The following is a 17888-nucleotide window of genomic DNA, read 5'->3' on the forward strand; positions in this document are numbered from 1 at the left end:
GATGCTTGAGGGCCACACACATCCAAGCTCCACTCATGAAAACCTCTATTTTCTCTGGGATAAATAGCCCCTTTTTTGTTGAAGCATTTCCTATGGCTTCATTGCAGCATGGCTTATTTTCCACTACAGGCCTGAACTAGTATAGACTTTGAAGGAAACAGTGATGTTTTTTTCTAATAGGCCCAGATATTCGAGCACTTACGTGTCTTCATGAAGGACTTCCTCTTTCAGTTTGGGAGTTCGTGCAAACTCAGGGCTGGGGCATATTTACTACTGATAAAGTTAAGAGAAAAGTTTGTCAGGTCTGGTGTACCTGGAAAAGTTATTTAACCTTTTTGAACCTCAGTTTCCTCATCAGTAAAATGGGAGTAATGAACCCCAACCCATAGGATTATATTAGGGACTAAATATTGAAAATAAAGCTCTTAGTGTAATCCCTGGTACTTTATAACTACTCAACATGGGCCAGCTGTTATTATTACGTTATTCATATTTTGTTTAATAACCTAGTAAAATGCCTGACTTACGGTAGGCACTGCATAAATAGCTTGAGATAAATAAGTAAACAGATGAAGTAATAAATTAATGGTATCTCAAATGAGAGGATGATTACCTTCAAGTGCCTAGTGAATGAAAAAGGCTGACTGCCCTCTGAAAGGAAGAGCTTGTTCCCACTGTATCTGTAAAAGCACGGGACGTTTGGCCATTCAAACAACACCTGTAGTGGTAAAGGCAGGTTGTATTTAAAGATGAGTGAACTGAGATGGAAAAAAATTAAATGAAAGTCAAGTTAATGACAGAGATATTCTGAGAAACAATTTAATGAATAGCCAAGAAGGTTTCACCCATCCCCTTCCAGTCTTTTGGGAATGGCAAATAGTCAGGATGCCCAGACCACATCTGGAGATCCTAGTCACATTATGGCTCTGCTACCCAAGATCCTGAGCAGATCTCTCAACCTTCCAGTGGAGGTTCAATGTCATCACCAGTATACGGAGATGCTGTCACGGGCATGCAGTGACATATATGGAAGTGCCATATACATGGAAAGCATTATTTGTATGAGAGTGATCCATCATATTGTTCTCAACCCATACTTCCTGATTCCCAGAATTCTAGGAATTCCCATCGGTCATTCTGAGAGTCATGCAAACATTTTATCATGAACCACAGTGGCTCTTCAGAGGGATTTTGCAATCACTACCACTTGGAAGAGTCAGCAGAGTGTAATAGTTAATAGTGTGGGCTTTAGAGGCTAGGTCCCTTATAAGCTATACAACCTTGGCCACATTTTTGAAAATGCAAGCATCAGCTTCCTCATCTGTAAAATTAAGTAATGATGTCTTCTTCATAGGATTGTTGAGAAGATTAAATATAGTGACACAGGGATCCCTAGGTGGTGCAGCAGTTTGGCGCCTGCCTTTGGCCCAGGGCGCGATCCTGGAGACCCAGGATCGAATCCCACATCGGGCTCCCGGTGCATGGAGCCTGCTTCTCCCTCTGCCTATGTCTCTGCCTCTCTCTCTCTCTCTCTGTGTGACTATCATAAATAAATAAAAAATAAAAATTTAAAAATAAATAAATACAGTGACACATGTAAAGTACCCAGCACATAATAAGTGCTAAGTGAATGGGAGCTATCACTACCATGAGCTAATATCATGAATTTATCTGTTTTTATCCTTTTATTATTTCTTCTCAATATTTACACTCCCAGGTCTTAGCAACCTCAAATGACCAAACCCTGCTTGGTGCAATTTTTCCTCCCAAAACTTTTTGTCCAGAAGCCCTGAGCTCCATTCTCTGCAAAGACATATTTTTCCAGTGAGATTTATCTGATTAAAAAGAAAGCTGCATCAAAGGTAATGAGAGCCATTTGCTCTCCTGTCCAGCTCGTGGGATGCATGCTGATTATGCAGGGCCTGCTAAGAGCTTTGACTCTGGCACAGCAAACCCCATTGGCCTGTTCTTTAGCACTCAGGTCTCTGAAGGATCCCCCTGGATTCTTCATACTATAATTCATGGGAGAGTTGGGGTGGGGGGCTATTTGATACCCACAGGCTTAAGCCAAGTGTTCTTTTGCCATGGAACCAGATTGCAGAATGACACAGATGGTCAGAGGCATGGGAAAATTGACCCAAGTGAGACATATAGGGACAGTCAGTGAGATGGTTGTTGTAGAACTGACAATGTGAGATGGTTGTTGTAAGGGAGGTGGGTGGGGGGTGGGGGTGACTGGGTGATGGGCACTGAGGGCTTCACTTGATGGGATGAGCACTGGGTGTTATGCTATATGTTGGCAAATTGAACTTCAATTTAAAAATATGTAAAAAAATTATATACCTATTAAAAAATAAAAAATAAATAAATTAAAACCAAAAAAATTGTATGTAGGGATCTATGTGGGGAGAAATGTGAGGTTTATGCACAGACCTGGGTTTGACCTAGGCCACTGGCCTGAGTCAACCCATGGGAGGGTTGTGGATGCTCTCAAAAGAAAAGGATGGCTTCTCCTATTTTCCTGCCTTGGATTTTCCCAGAGGACATCAAGCATTTTCCTCATAGATTGACTAAAGGTATCAGAGCCAGAATTTGGGTCATTTTTACTCTAGTCAAATCACATCACTGAGGCCCAGTTATCTGCACAGCTAAATTCTGCTTCCCCTGGGATACCAGGTGCTTCTTACCCATTTAACAAACATCTATTGAGCCCTGACCATATGCCAGGCTCTGTGCTTCATGGAAACCATACTTATTAAGAGCCTGGAAAGAAACTTGCAAACACCATTCTTTCAGGGTCTTGCCTATAGGGCCCCTCGATTGCCCTCAATCCTGAAGAAAAGGAAGGCTATAGAGTGGAAGGTTGATCTTGAACCAGAAAACACAAAGGGCTGCTGTCATTCCAGCCTGGAGACCAACATGTGGAGGACAAGAAGAGGGGCTAGAGGAGGGAAAATTTAGATGTCATTTAAGCAAATGTGGTGTCCACAGCTAGATCACCGGGCACATCTTAAGCCTTCATTGACTTACTTGTAAAATAGGATAGACATCTTACCACTTGGGCTATTGGCAGGATAAAATGAGATAAAAGATATCATGCCATTTGTTGCCACCAAACAAGAAAAATAAAAACACAGCTTTTGGGAAATAAAATGAGAGGCTGTGGGAAGTACAGACTCCCTCTCCTGCGGGATTTGATTACCTACAGGAAATTCTACCCTAGATGGACTGGGTTTGAGGCTCTGTGATGCCATAGCTGGGCTAGGACTAGGGTGAGGCAAGCAAGGCACCCAGGATACCAAATTTAAAGAGGGGCTCACTCTTGGGCCCCATGGTTGGCATGTCCAAAACCCTGAGAGCGAGTATCTCCTTCAATTTCCCAAGAAGCCTCCTCCCCTTGCCCTACTGCTGGCCTGTTTCGTGGAGATACATGAAATAAAGCAGAAGAGTTTGTAGATAGAAGGTTATCCAGAGCAACAGACCAGAAACAATGATAAGGTAAATGAAAGATCCCTAGAGATTCCTACTTCCCTAGGGGCAGAGGGAAAACCAGATGTAGTCTCAAGGTTCCTTCCAGCTCAAGGATCCAAGATTTGATCTTTCTTCACAACAGAATTGTATTCAAATACTTGTGCTTTCTGATACAGATAAGGTTTTCTTATAGGAAGCAGATATAGCTGGGGGAGGTGGGGTAGGATGGGGGAAAGAAGTGTTTTTCCATAAGTCCCTGGAGGGAACTGGACTCTGAGCAAGCCAACTGTGACATTCTGCTCCCAGGGATGCTTAGCAGATCATGAAGCGAGAGTAATAAGATGTCAGGCACTCCCTGGCCAGCCTAAGCCCCTCACTGCAATCAAATAAAATTGGAATTGCACAGCTGGCCATGAAAAGCCAGATGTTGACCTAAGGATGCAACCCAGGCCAAGCTGAGGGAGACCAGCAGGGGCCACCCTGCACAACAACCCCCAGGTTCCTGGCAGTCAGAGCCAGGGACGGGAAACTGGTCCAGTCCATAAGGCCAGAGAGTGCCAGCCACCCCTCTTCCCAGGAGTCTAGGATATGGAGCGCTCCCCAGTACCTCTTCCCATTCCTTTCCCCAGGACAGCCTGCAGGCAGAAGAAAGCTTTCTCCCCCAAATGCACAACGTGGACAATGGCAAACATTGGTTCTCTCTGAAAGTGCAGAGGCTAAAATTAATAAAACTCAGGAAAATTCTCTGATTCATGTCCCCACCACCCCCTAAACACCGCCTGTCTTCTCTGGACCACCATAGCAGTCCAATTATGTCACCTAAGCTGGGTGGCAGCCTCTGATATTTGTTAATGTACCTAATCTGTTCTACCTGCAACAGAGGGCAACAAGGGGGCAAAGGCCATTCATCAACAAATGATTATTGATTGCCACCACATGCCAAGCACTGAATGAGACAGACACAAACTCTGCCCACCTGAGGGGCTTTTTCTATAAGGCAGTGACATGTTCATCTGCATCTCCCCCATCACGCTTTATACATATAGGGGGTGCTTCATCCATCAGAAGGATCACAGGATTTCACAGCAAGAGGGCCTGCAAAACTGAGACGACCTAGCACTCCACAATCTAGTCCCTTGACAGACTGATGATCCAGCTACCTTCCCTGCTGGGTCAAGCCCCAGAGCTGCTCTCCAAGCAGCCACCACCTTGAATGGAGTGGACACTCGACACAAAACATTCATCGTACCCAATCTAATGCCAATCTGCCACTCACAGACGACGAGGCTGTGGGCCACCTATGAGAAAGATTTAGCCCGAGAGCACACAGAAAGTTAGAGATAGGGCAGCTCCAGTGGCACAGCGGTTTAGCACTGCCTGCAGCCCAGGGCGTGATCCTGGAGACCCTGGATGAGTCCCACATCGAGCTCCCTGCATGGAGCCTGCTTCTCCCTCTGCCTGTGTCTCTGCCTCTCTCTCTCTCTTTCTTTCTCTCTCTCTCTCTCTCTCTGAATAAATAAATAAAATATTTTTAAGAGAAAGAAAGAAAGAAAGAAAGAAAGAAAGAAAGAAAGAAAGAAAGAAAGAAAGAAAGAAAGAAAGAAAGTTAGAGATAGATCGATGGCTATACCCACAGTGACGTTCAAAACTGTGTTGTGAGTAAACGCCCGTGGAAGCACAGAGCACACTTTCAAACAACATTTGACTAGATTTCCAGGTACTTTCTGCACAGAATAAATACTGGCTCATTGGATAATGTCCCTTCCAAGGCAAAGCATGGCTAGATATTCCAGCCCACTTCAGAGGATAAGTTGCCTAGAAGCCAAATTGGACACCCCTCATTTGCAGTTGTTTTTGAAGGGCCCATTTCTCAAGCTTGGCCAAACCACATAGTTCAGTACAACCAGGAAGAGCAGAGAAACCAGGATGGCTTATTTTTAATGTAAAGGGATTAGGGGACAGGCAATCTTCCCTTAACTGTTAGATCCACCATAAGGACACAGACCAGTGGGGGGCCAATCTCTACTACTCCCAACCACAGAGACTCAATGTGTTTCATCCTTACCTCTTATCATTGTCTTCTCTCTCTCTCTCTCTCTCCCTCTCTCTCTCTCTGTCTCTCTCACTTCCACCCCTTCCTTCTCTCCCTCATACACACTAAATTTCTTTCACTTCTAGACTGTACACATGCTGTTCCTTCTACTGAAAACACTCCTCCTCCCCTCTTTCTTCCAGGCCAACTCCACACCCAACCTGCAAGCTCTACTGTAAAATTGGCTTTTTCCTCAAAGCCCCCTGGGAAGCCCCCACCCTCCCACTATGTGCAGTCAAGTGCTCGTCCCCTGTCCTCACTGAGCCCCTTGAGTATAGCACTGGCCACAGCTCAGGCATCTTCACATCTGCACACTCTGCTCCCCACTCCACCTCCCCTCCCTTCTCAGCCTGCACCTGCAGCTTCTCCTGCAGTGTGCCTGCCTCTCCTTTGGCTACCCTCTGCCCCTTAGTCTCTCCTCTGAACCTCACTTTATCCTTCCTTCCCCTTTCCCATCCTTGACCTCCTGACTTCTCTACTGGTGTTGAACCAAGGAGATGCAATCTGTCGGGAGGATGCCCTCTGCCAACCCAGAATGGTTCTTGGTGGTGCGGTGTCATGCAGGGTATAATTGAAAACTGTTTCTCCCCAGTATTGTTGCCAAGCCCAGTTCATCTGAAATTCGGATGGACAGCTCCATATTGATTCCCTATTTCCAATTGATGTTGCAACAGGAGAATGAGAAGCTGAGCATTGATCTGGCCTTTCTTGCAACAAATCCCTGGAAAATGAGTTGTTCCATTGGAGAGAAATCTCGAGACTGGGTTGGGAAAAACCAAGTCACAAACATGCTCACATTCCCCCAAAAGAGTCCAGACAAATTTAGATGTCCAGATGAGATGTGTGAAAAAGAAAAAAAATAATAAAGGAATATTACAGACTAATAAAATGACAGTCTAGGGCCAGAAGGACTCCTTGAGATTATTCTAACCCCCTTATTTTATAGCTTGGGAAACTGAAAGCCATAAAGGGAAAGTCACACAGCTCTCGCTTCACTATGTCACCCTGCCTCCATCCCCCCACCCTTGGCTGGGAAACCCACTCCTGGATTTTTCCATTAGGAGTCAAAACTGAGGGGCTTTAGTACCAAAGTCTCCCAGCATGACAAATCTCCTAACTAAAAGGTGACAGAGAGTTTAGCACTCTGTCCAGTCTGTGCGGCTTTTGCCACAAAGCCTTCTCGGCGAGGCACAGAACACTTGGTCCCTGAAGCCCTCACGGTCTTTCTGAAATTACTATGAATCAATTTGTTTCAATCGAGTCTGATTCACTGCATTACAGTGCAGTAATCCCTGAAACAATTTGCATCATTTCCAAATACTTTCATAGGGTCAGCAAATCCGAACAATCAAATGTTTCCCTTCTCAGATTCATCCCCAGCTTCTCTGTTCAGTGTAGCTCACAGTCTAAGGCCAACGTTCAAGTTCACCAGAGGTAGTGGTTCTAACGCCGGGACACCTGCACCCCGATGTTTCTAGCAGCAATGTCCACAATAGCCAAACTGTGGAAGGAGCCTCGGTGTCCATCAAAAGATGAATGGATAAAGAAGATGTGGTGTATGTATACAATGGAATATTACTCAGCCATTAGAAACGACAAATACCCACCATTTGCTTCAACGGGGATGGAACTGGAGGGTATTATGCTGAGTGAAATAAGTCAATCGGAGAAGGACAAACATTATATGGTCTCATTCATTTGGGGAATATAAATAATAGTGAAAGGGAGTAGAGGGGAAGGGAGACGAAATGGGTAGGAAATATCAGAAAGGGAGACAGAACATGAAGACTCCTAACTCTGGGAAACGAACTAGGGGTGGTGGAAGGGGAGGAGGGCGGGGGGTGGGGGTGAATGGGTGACGGGCACTGAGGGGGGCACTTGACGGGATGAGCACTGGGTGTTATTCTGTATGTTGGCAAATTGAACACCAATAAAAAATAAATTTATTATTTAAAAAAATAAAATAAAATAAAATAGGTAGTGGTTCTAAAAGTACACCAAGGGTTCCTGATGCATATTTACTTTGCACACAAGCACAGAGCACAGACTGACTATAGGGGGCCCTTGAACTAATTCTGTGCAAAATGTACTTTCTAAATATAGACAGAAATGTACAATGATTATCCAGTGGAGGGGCATGGCTACTTTGACATTCAAATGGAGCCTTTGTATTTGAAAAAGAATTAGAGAAATTTTGGTGTAGGGCAAAAAGAGATGGGGGATGGCTGGGGGTGGTTCACCCACAGTATCAGTGAATTACTATTGTATATTTGTCTTTTGGTTCTTCTCGTTATCTCAAGAAGAGTCTCAGTCACGTGTTAATATGTCTCCAAACTTTTGTGATACCTCCTGGTCTTCCCCTGGTATTCCCGGCAGGCTTTGCGTTCTGAATGTTGGTGATCAACCACGTGTTGATTTTTAGACTTCTTTAGTAGAATTTTAGACTTCTCTTTTTGTTTTGTTTTCACTACTTTCATTATTGGGGTTATGTCTATTATGGCAAATAATAGTGCTTTTTCATTTTTAAGTAGTGAAATACCAAGTTCAGTGTTTAAAAATAGTTTGGGGGTACCTGGGTGTCTCAAGGGGTTATGCATCTACCTTTGGCTCAGGTTGTGATCCCAGGGTCCTGGGATCGAGCCCAGTGTCAGGCTCCCTGCTCAGCGGGGAGCCTGCTTCTCCCCTCTCCTACTCCCCCTGCTTGTGCTCAATCAATCTCTCTCTCTCTGTACAATACATAAATAAAATCTTTTAAAAATAAAAAGAGTAAGTTTGAAAGAAGTGAGGCAATTTAAGGAAACATTGTAACTGACTAGGAGAGGTGGTGCAGAAACAAGGCCAAAAATGTGAAAGGGATATCCAAAAACCCACTGGTATGTGATATGTGGGGAAGTTGGGACTAGCAAATCTCAGAATTTCAAAGAATTCTGCTGTGAATCACTTGACGAAACAGATCATGTGGTGACCCACAACTCTTTCTTCTCCACCTTACAGTGTGGTGAGTGCAGTTGTTCCAGAATTGGTGGAAGTCAGACTCATGTTCTGATGTTCCTGAATGTAACAGATAGTAGCAAGAGCAGCTATGTTATTGATACTCTTGGCAATTTACAAGGCTTTCCCATACATTGTAGCTTTTGGATGAAGCAACCCTTAACAGTTTGATTTCTAAACCCTTCTGTCGGGATCCCTGGGTGGTGCAGTGGTTTGGTGCCTGCCTTTGGCCCAGGGTGTGATCCTGGAGACCTGGGATCAAATCCCACATCAGGCTCCAGGTGCATGGAGCCTGCTTCTCCCTATGTCTCTGCCTCTCTCTCTCCCTCTATATGACTATCATAAATAAATTTTTAAAAAAAATTAAAACCTTCTGTCCTTAAAGTGCCCTGTGACTTGAGGCCAGTTACTTAACCTCTCAGAGTCTCCATGCCCTCAAGTTCAGCTCCCCCTGCCAGGGCTTGCAGTGAGTCAGTGGCCAGGTGCTGCATACAGGAGCGCTAGGGTGACCAGAGGACTCCTCAGCTTGGGGGAGGATTCAGGTATTAAACGGCACATTTTGCTAATAGCAAGTGGTAGGGGATAATTTGGGGCAAATTCATTCTCTCACTGTACAGCATAATAGGATTCAGGCTTATGAAAGAGGCCTAAGGGCTAAGAGATGGCTGGTGCTCCAGTAGCTGCTGGGAGGGAGTACTATGTTCCCAAATCTTATTATCTGAGAGAAGCGGCTGCAGAGAGAACAGGAACTTATGAAAGCTTCATAACCCCACTCCTAGAAAGGTTCTAGAAGTGAATTATAGCAGCAGAAAAGTCATAAATCACCAGTTGCATGCCTCTGGTCACTTTTGTTCACACCAGAGCCACAGAGCAGCCATGAGTCTGGTGCTGAATGGGGAAAAGGCTGGGACTGTGAGCCATGGAAGGTATCTGGCAAGACTTCCCAGCCATGTGGAGCCTATGGTGCCACTGACAGCAGCAGTGAGACCAGAAAGAAGACCCCAGACTGGCTCTGAACTGCTTCACACACACACACACACACACACACACACACACACACACACACACACACAGCAAGGCAAGAGCAAGACAATGTATTACATGCCCACTATGTTCCAAGAACCGTCCTCGGTTACATCAATTACTGCTTGCGTAAAACTAATTTGACCTAGGAGGCAACTCAAGTTCAGAGAGGTTGTGTAACTTCCCCAAGGTCACACAGCTTATAAATAAGTGAGACAAGATAAATTCCAATCATCTGTTCTTTCCACTCTTTTTGTGCTTTCTTATATTACCTCTCACAGTTCATTTTGGAAACACATATATGCACTACACATACCACATATATACATCCACACAAGCGTTCCATATATTCATACCCTATAGCTCATATATATATCCACCCCACATATACACACACAAATGCCACACTTAACAACGCACTTTCACATGAACATAGGTATTCACGTTTGCACACGTGTATCTATGTAACACAATCCACTGTACATCCACAAACACCTCACATCCCAATCCCCACACACATCCATACATGTCTACCCACTTGTACACATGACACCAACTCACAAACATCCAGAGTCACACACAAAAGAAAAAAAAAAAAAAACAGGAAAATGCATTTGTCCTTCATCCTGTCAGTCAAAACGAGCTCTTTAGTATATGGGTAAGGGATCTTCAGGTGACATAACATGAGTGTCTGAATAATCCTGAAATGCCTTCTGAACCTGCACAGGAATACCAGAGTGCTTTCAGTATTCTTCATTACTGGAAATAATAGCATAATTACTTTAAAATTGTTAGTCCATACATGAATATTTATGAATACCCTCCTAACCAGAATATTTGTTTAATTAAAGTAGCATAGTATTCATTCATTCATTCACTGTGCAATCACTGAGCACCAATTATGTTTGAGATACGTGATAGATATAGCAGGAGATTAAAAGAACAAATAAACAATAAATGAAAACACCATGATTGGGCAGCCCGGGTGGCTCGGTGGTTGAGCGTCTGCCTTTGGCCCAGGGCCTGATCCTGGAGACCCAGGATGGAGTCCCACATTGGGCTCCCTGCATGGAGCCTGTTTCTCCCTCTGTCTGTGTCTCTGCTTCTCTCTCTCTCTCTCTCATGAATGAATAAATAGATTTTTAAAATCTTAAAAAAAAAAAAAAACACCATGATTCCTGGTCTTCAAATGCAAACACAAGTAACTATATTACAAGATAGCACAGTCCAGGACCTGGTGAATGAGGGGATGAGAGGAAAAGGCGACAAGGAGACAAGATGGCTCTGGAGCTTGTAGACCTAGCCAGTGGACAGACGCTGGTGCTGTCTGGGGAAGTGTGCTCTGGAGGAGCTGGTTCAGAGAGGAAGCTATGGCATTCAGTTTGGGAGATGAATTTGAGGCACAGGACGTCTAGATAGACATGCCCTGCAGGTGTTTGCACAGGAGGAAAGGGGGCTTCCTGAGCAGCCAGGCAGAGATACAGATTTGAAAGTCATCCATTAAAGGTGATCACTTAAACCATTACAGCTGTGAGATCAGAAACAAGCCAAGGTGAAGAACAAGAGAGGTTGAGTGCATATCCTTGGGGAACACAATGTCCTACTTGGCTAGGTGACAGAAGTTCCCATCTTATGCAACACACACACACACGTGTGTGTGTGTATGTGCACACACTCATCCCTCTATGCATGCACATCCTTCAACTTACCAGCTGCTGACAGCACCACACCCCAGGGTTGCACTTGATCCAGCTATCTCCTGGTACAATTTCAGGACTGGGAAAGCTCAGTTGCCCAAAGAACCTGAATGATTGTTCTTTCACCCTTCAGCTTTCAATCTTGACTCCTTTAGAAATCTATCCACCTTTGAGATTGTGGCAGGGGGACAGCCACTGTCCTTAGACTCAGTAATTCATGCTATGGCATGAATGAGGACCCGAAACCACAGTGTCACGTGGGAGTGGGGGATGGGGGTTGGTGACAGAAACAGTGTGAAGCACTCCAGCAACCTTGAATCCCCCAATCCTGATACACTGAGGCAGACTGATTTACTCTGGGACCTACATTGTTCTCTTCCACTAACTATACCTCAATTTTCCCAACTGAGCTTTTTCTAAAGTGTATGTTTCATGAGATGGTAGTCCCATAAGTATAGGCCTCTAAGCTTGTTAAAGCTTCTGAGAAGACTCGAGGTAAAGATGCCTGATTAAATTTCTGTTCCCCAATGCATTTGACTTGGGCAACATTTTTTTTAATTAGTGACTGATTCTGAAGAGAAACTTTGGGGAAAGGCTGAACTATTAGATCTCTAAGATTCTCTCTAGACTTGCTATTCCCCAGACCCATGACAGTGCAGTCACTCAAAACACGGGGCTAGGCCTCGGGGGAAGTTGACCCTTCAATCTCCTCCCAGGTAGGCCCAGCAGCCAAGTATGATTGCACAAAACCCCAGAGATGCAACCTAAAGAGGCAGCAGCTTCTCCACAGCATGAAACAGGCAGCTGCCTGACAGGATTCCATGTTGGCTGATGTCTGGCCAAACATTTAACCTGGCCTTTCCTCATTAAGGACCCACACTCCCTATTTCCTAGGCTGAGAACACTCTGGTGGTTCTTGGATCTGGGCAAGGCTGGGATATGATCACAAGGCCATCATTAACCCTCTGCTTTCCTCTCTTTTCTTAGCCTTGCTGCTTCCAAGGAGGCTGAAGCTGCCCGCTCTGCACCCAAGCCCATGTCACCCTCGGATTTCCTGGATAAGCTAATGGGGAGAACCTCTGGATATGATGCCAGGATCAGGCCCAACTTCAAAGGTAGAGAAAACTTTCCTTCCATATTCTCAGGGATCTGCTTTCCTAAATTACAGAAGCAAACAGCATGGTATTGTACGCAGATGGCAAACACATGGTATGACTCCGACTCTTTCCCAGATGCAGACATTGTTCTGTCTTCTCCCCACCAAGCCCAAACAAAGCTTCAGAGAACCCAGCTCAACAGTACCTCTGGCTGCCAGGAGTTAGTATGTGAATGAAAACCTATTTGCTCCCTCTGGTGTAATAGGCAGACAAATATGGAATATGGAGAAAGGGGTTCATGTTTTGCTTCAGGTGCAAACGTATACTCTGAACTTTGATAAGCCTCTTCCTTTCTCTGGGCCTCAGTTCCTCATCTCTGCAGTGATAGAGTTGGATGTATCTGTGGGTTATAAACTACGCTTCATGGAGTTCTCAGGTTTCCACTATGTGCCCAAAAAAGGGACACAGGGAATAATGAGCAAGCCCACCCTCACTTTTCCTCCAGGCAGTTTACTGTTATTTGTTTTAGAGAAGAAACTTCCAACTAAAATTCATCTGCTGAAAGTTCCCAAGGATTAGTATATAATTTTGAAATAGTCCAGTCTTGGGGCTCCTAGGTGGCTCAGTCGGTTAAGCATCTGCCTTTGGCTCAGGTCATGATCCCAGGACCCTGGAATCCAGCCCTGCCTTGGGTTCCCTACTCAGCAGGAAGTCTCCCTTTCCCTCTGCTGCTCCTGCTATTTGCACATGTGCATTCATGCTCTCACTCTCTCTGTCAAATAAATAAGTAAAGATCTTTAAAAAAAAAATAGGTCTAGTCTAAATCAGAGTCACAATTTCAAATGGCTCCAGGGATAACAAGTAAGGTGAGCCCAAAGTGAGGCCAAAGGGAGTTGTAGCCACTATGCAGAAACAGAGGTACAGTCTCCTCCTCGAAAGGGCACAGCCTCTCCTTAGCCCCAGGCCACAGTTACCCTACAGGAATTAGGGCCTCATGTTTCCTAATCATCCAGTACTCTAAGAAGAGCCAGAAATCAAGATTTAGGCAAAATTTCCTGATTCCTAAAACATGTGAATTCAAAAAAAAACATGTTTGTGAGCCAGATATGCCCTGTGGGTGACCAATTTACACATCCTCACCAGCGTGCTCTAAGAAGCTTCTTTCAGCTCTGAAGGGCTCTACAAGACCCTGACGTCTGCTACCAGAGGAGACAGGTTCCCTTCGTCATGTCTGTGGATACCCAAAGAAGTTGCAGCAATCCCAAACTGCCAAGCAGAGTTCTATAGGTACGATTGTAAGGAGCTCCCTGGGACCCCAAGCTCTCTGACCTTCCTTCCAGTACCCCTTTAAAATCTTATTTCAAGGATCAACTGCCAGCCTCCTAATCAATTCTTGATTCCAGATGCCCTTCCTCACTGTTCCTTTCGGCTCAAGTCCAAGACCAAACAAGGGATGTGACAGCTAGTGACAGCTTCCTAATATTTGCTTACCTGGCTCCCCCTTCTCCAAGTACCCTTCTCAGAGTGCTCTGCAAATGGAAAGTGCTCTGTGAAATGCATAGGGGTTGGTTTTTTGGGGCCCACCTCCCACTGCTCTCTACCTCTAGGCTCCTCTGACCCCTTCTCCCTGGGCCCTATCTCCCAGCATCCTTAGCATGACCATGGTTCCCTCAAGAACAGGTAAATCATGACCAGTGTTCCTGCCATAGTGCCTGAGACCACGCCTGTCACCAGGGTCACAACCTCAAACACCCAGAGGGATCATGTATGGCACATGAGTGAAGCGGGACCGGGATAAGAAAAAAACAGAAAGCACAGGCTCATCTAAGGGCAGCCACTTGTCAGGTGCTAAGGTAGCTGCCAGGTAGGAATACAGGCCCTGGGCAGCAGACCTTCCGAGATAAGACTTGAGGGTTTTCTAGGAAGTCTTCCAAGTTGGCAGCTAAATGACACCTTTTAGAAACTCCATTGGCCAAACATGGTCAAGAACAATGACCAACCAGGTTGCCTCCAGTGCTGCCTTCAGTTTTCCCGAATTCCAGCTCACCACGCCCCCTGGTGGGCTCTCTCGGAACCCCATCCGGAGTGTCTAGCTCTCCCGAGAGAGGAATCCCGTTCGTTGCATGTGTACCATACAGCGTTCATGTATTAGTTAGTTATCCTTTGTGCATAGCACTGTACTTGGCACATAGATGGCCCTCAGGAATCCTTTCAAAAACAAATGAATGAACGAAGGAACCAAAATATATGCAAAGGCATAGGGCAGTTAAGTGACTTTCCCAAGAGATGCCATCTAGATTAGGGATTTTCACTCAGCTACATTTACTCAATTCTTGGTATAATGCTAGTGATTTGTTGATTTGTTTATTCATTCATTAATTTATTTACTTGTTAATTTGCTTAGCAATGGACAGTTTTAAGAAATAAAATTTTGCTCAGACTATAAAATTATTGAATCAGGGCTCTTCTCCTCCCTATCCCCATCTGGGAGCCTTACTTTGAACATCTGGTCCCCAAATCTACAGCACTAGATAATGTCTTAGTCACTTCCCAAACCTGCAGTGTCTCTACTCCCTTCAGTCTCCTCTAAGTCAGGCCCTGAGCAAGGTAAATCTTCTAGGACACCCCCCCCCCCACCCTACCCTCTAAAACTGGGAAGCAAGGTTTCACCACTCTGCCTTGTGGTAAGAGGTGAAACATTGGCATGAAGGTTCTTCTGCCCCTGAGTCCCAAGGTCCTTTTACACTTCCACTCAAGGCACAAATAAGACTTCCAAAAGCCACAGAGCTTACAAACACAGAGTTCCTGAAAAGGCCATGCACATAAGGCCTCTGTAACCCTAACACAAGAGGAAGAGGTCTGCATTGTTTGGAAACTCCACAGAGTGATTAATCACCCAGCAGTTTCCTTCAAACACCAGAAATCTTGCCTGCTCTTGACTCTCCTGAAGATCAGGATGGCAGGGAACAGCAAGCTCAGTCTGCAGAACACAGTGGCAATGCAAATCAGAATTCGGAAGTAAAGCATGCTAACACTGGAGTCCAGTCCTCCCACCACTGACCTGATAGCGTGACACGAAGTACATCACTTGACATATCTGGGCCTTTGTTTCTGCATCTGCAGAAGGATCCAGTAGGGCTTCAGACCTTCTAGCTCTGATAGTCTGTATCTTCTTTAAGACTTTGTATAGGATAATGGCTCCCAGGATTGGGGCACAGCCTAATACAAACACATACACAAAAGCAAAATTAAACTTTAATATTTAATGAAATATATACATTATCCTGCTGCCAAAGGCGGCCGGATTGTAATTTTCTCGAGGATAATTTAATTTCAGATTTATATCAATGAACCGCACCTCCCCATGGGGTCCCTTTGGCGGGCGCCCTCTCACACACATAAATCAGGATCTAATTTATATGGGAGTCACAGCACCAGATGCTTGCAGGGCCTGGGTGGGAACTCTGAGTGCGTCATTTCAAGGCACTGGCAGTAACTCTTTGGGGCATCTTAATGGTATGAGACTGAATGAAAAGAAAAGCCTGGGTCTGAGTCTAAATGAGGGGAAAAATTTAATGGGTCTTTGTTTAGGTGGAAGTGACAAGGAGGCTGATTTTCACTCAGCATAAGGGAAATGTTTTAGCAGACAGAAGTATCCAACTATGGAAAGAGCTACTCAAGACAAAATGAGTTCCCCATCACTGGGGTGTTCAGCCTTGAATGGGCAGCTGGTGCCACTACAACAGTGGTTCCTAAACTTGGCTGTGTGTGAGAATCACCCGGGTAGCTCATTAAACAATACATTCTGGGCTAATTTCCGGAGATCTGGGTTCACTGGGTCTGGGGTTGGGCCAAGGAATCTGCAGTTTAAATTATGCCCCAGGTTATTCTACTACAGACAGTACTTTGGGAAGAAATTGATAAGGTGACCTTTAAGAAACCTTCCAGCCCTGAAATACTGTAACCACGTAATTCACATGGATAACTTCCATACGGGAATTCCAAACCAAAGGAGCTCAAAGTGTCTACCAAGATCATGCACTACTCTCCCAGACTTATGGGGAAATTGTAACCCAGAAACAGGAAGTAAGACGCACCTAAATAAAATAGCCAATGAGTATTGAAAACCCAGGGAGCCTGGCACAACCTTGGAGGGAAAACTTGGATCCTACCTTAAAACTGAGTCCCTTCCTCCACACCAAGATTTCTGAAAAGAAGGAAACTGACTGAGTTTGGGTAAAATGTTTGGGCTACTTTTTTAAAGAGGTAACAGAAGACACAAAGACATCTGCTCCCTTCTTTCCACTGTCAGAAAACTTGGGTGTGAGTCCCGGCTCTACCACATGCTTGATAAATAAGCCCAAGTAAGTTATTAAAACTCTCTGCTCCATAGCAGGGACAGTAATTTTGCCATGGCTCACTCAGGACCTCATGGGGATTAACAAAAAAGCAGACCTGAAAAATTCACAGATTGCCCATTGCAATCTTCATGTGAAGGATGATGAGCTATTTATTATCCAAGTCTTACCTGCCTTCAAGGTCAGCTCAACGTTTATCACCTTCATGAGGTCTTTCCTAATGCCTTGTTCCCCAGAACCTCTCTTATACCTAAACTCCTCCTGCTCATAGCAATCTATCCCATGGTCTCACATTTCTCTGTGGATATTTTATCTCAGCCCCCTTGTCAGTTCATGTAGAAGCCCAGTGCTTAAAATCCTGGAGTCCGCCACTCTGTGACCTTGAACATGCCCCTTCATTTCTCTGAATCTCTTTCCTCCAAGTACAACCAGCTTTGGAATTAGAGAAATCTGAACTCAAACTCTGGCTTAACCATATGCTGGCTGTGTGGCTTCTCTGATCCTGTTTCTTCACCTGCAAAGTGGAGGTAATAACCATGTCCTCTTCTGGAGTTGTTGAGAGGATATAGAGATGGTATCGAGAACACTCTTAGCACAGCACAGTATAAAATGAAAAGATTGACAGAGGCCCCCTAACAATGGGATCCCAAAGACAAATGTTCCTTCATTTCTTTCCTAACCTTTGCAGTAGAATTTAAAAAGTTTGTCTGAAATGTATTTAATAAAGACTTATGGACTTCCCTCAAGGTTCCCTCTGGATTCTTCAGCTGGTAATTCCCATCAACGCCCTTTCAGGCAATCTCTTGGTTCATAAGTTCAAGGCAAGGAACTTGCTGTTCCTTGCGATTCCCAAGATGGCCTCCAAATGTTGGAGCCGTAAATACATTTCAGCCACAAATTAGAAGGCAGCCGATGGGGTTTGGAGAAGGGATTTCAACCATATGGCAGGATGATGAATCATCCTGTGTTAATGAAAGTACATCTCAGTTCAGCCTCTGGTGTTCTGTACCTGATGCTCACTTGGGGACCAGGGAATCTGGCATAGTGATGTGGCTGGGAGTCCCTGCTGCTCAGGGTTGGTGTGGAGGGCAAGCAAGGGTCTCCTCTGCCGAGAGGAATCCATCCCTGAAGTCACTGTTCTGGGAATGGGTCCTATCCT

General features: G+C 44.9%; 2 protein-coding genes across 7 annotated transcripts in view; one reads left to right on the forward strand and one right to left on the reverse strand.

Annotated features, from left to right (window-relative positions):
• Positions 1-17888, reverse strand: part of LOC144312780 (uncharacterized) — a 740032-nt gene that overhangs the window by 669466 nt on the left and 52678 nt on the right. For 3 of the 6 annotated variants that reach the window (XM_077895804.1, XM_077895806.1, XM_077895805.1), the window contains exons 3-5: positions 15433-15590; positions 614-718; positions 203-273 (exon numbers count right to left, since the gene is read on the reverse strand). In XM_077895804.1, the coding sequence (XP_077751930.1) occupies positions 271-273; positions 614-718; positions 15433-15590 (266 nt within the window). In that variant the 3' untranslated portion in view covers positions 203-270. The remainder of the gene's footprint in view (positions 1-202; positions 274-613; positions 719-15432; positions 15591-17888) is intronic. The other 3 variants (XM_077895808.1, XM_077895809.1, XM_077895807.1) reach the window with 1 other exon arrangement.
• GLRA1 (glycine receptor alpha 1) overlaps positions 1-17888 on the forward strand; it is an 85689-nt gene that overhangs the window by 23283 nt on the left and 44518 nt on the right. Inside the window, exon 2 of the mRNA XM_077895813.1 lies at positions 12262-12389. Within this exon, the coding sequence (XP_077751939.1) occupies positions 12262-12389 (128 nt within the window). The remainder of the gene's footprint in view (positions 1-12261; positions 12390-17888) is intronic.

This window comes from Canis aureus, chromosome 4 (genome assembly GCF_053574225.1).
Source record: "Canis aureus isolate CA01 chromosome 4, VMU_Caureus_v.1.0, whole genome shotgun sequence".
Lineage (NCBI taxonomy): Eukaryota > Metazoa > Chordata > Mammalia > Carnivora > Canidae > Canis > Canis aureus.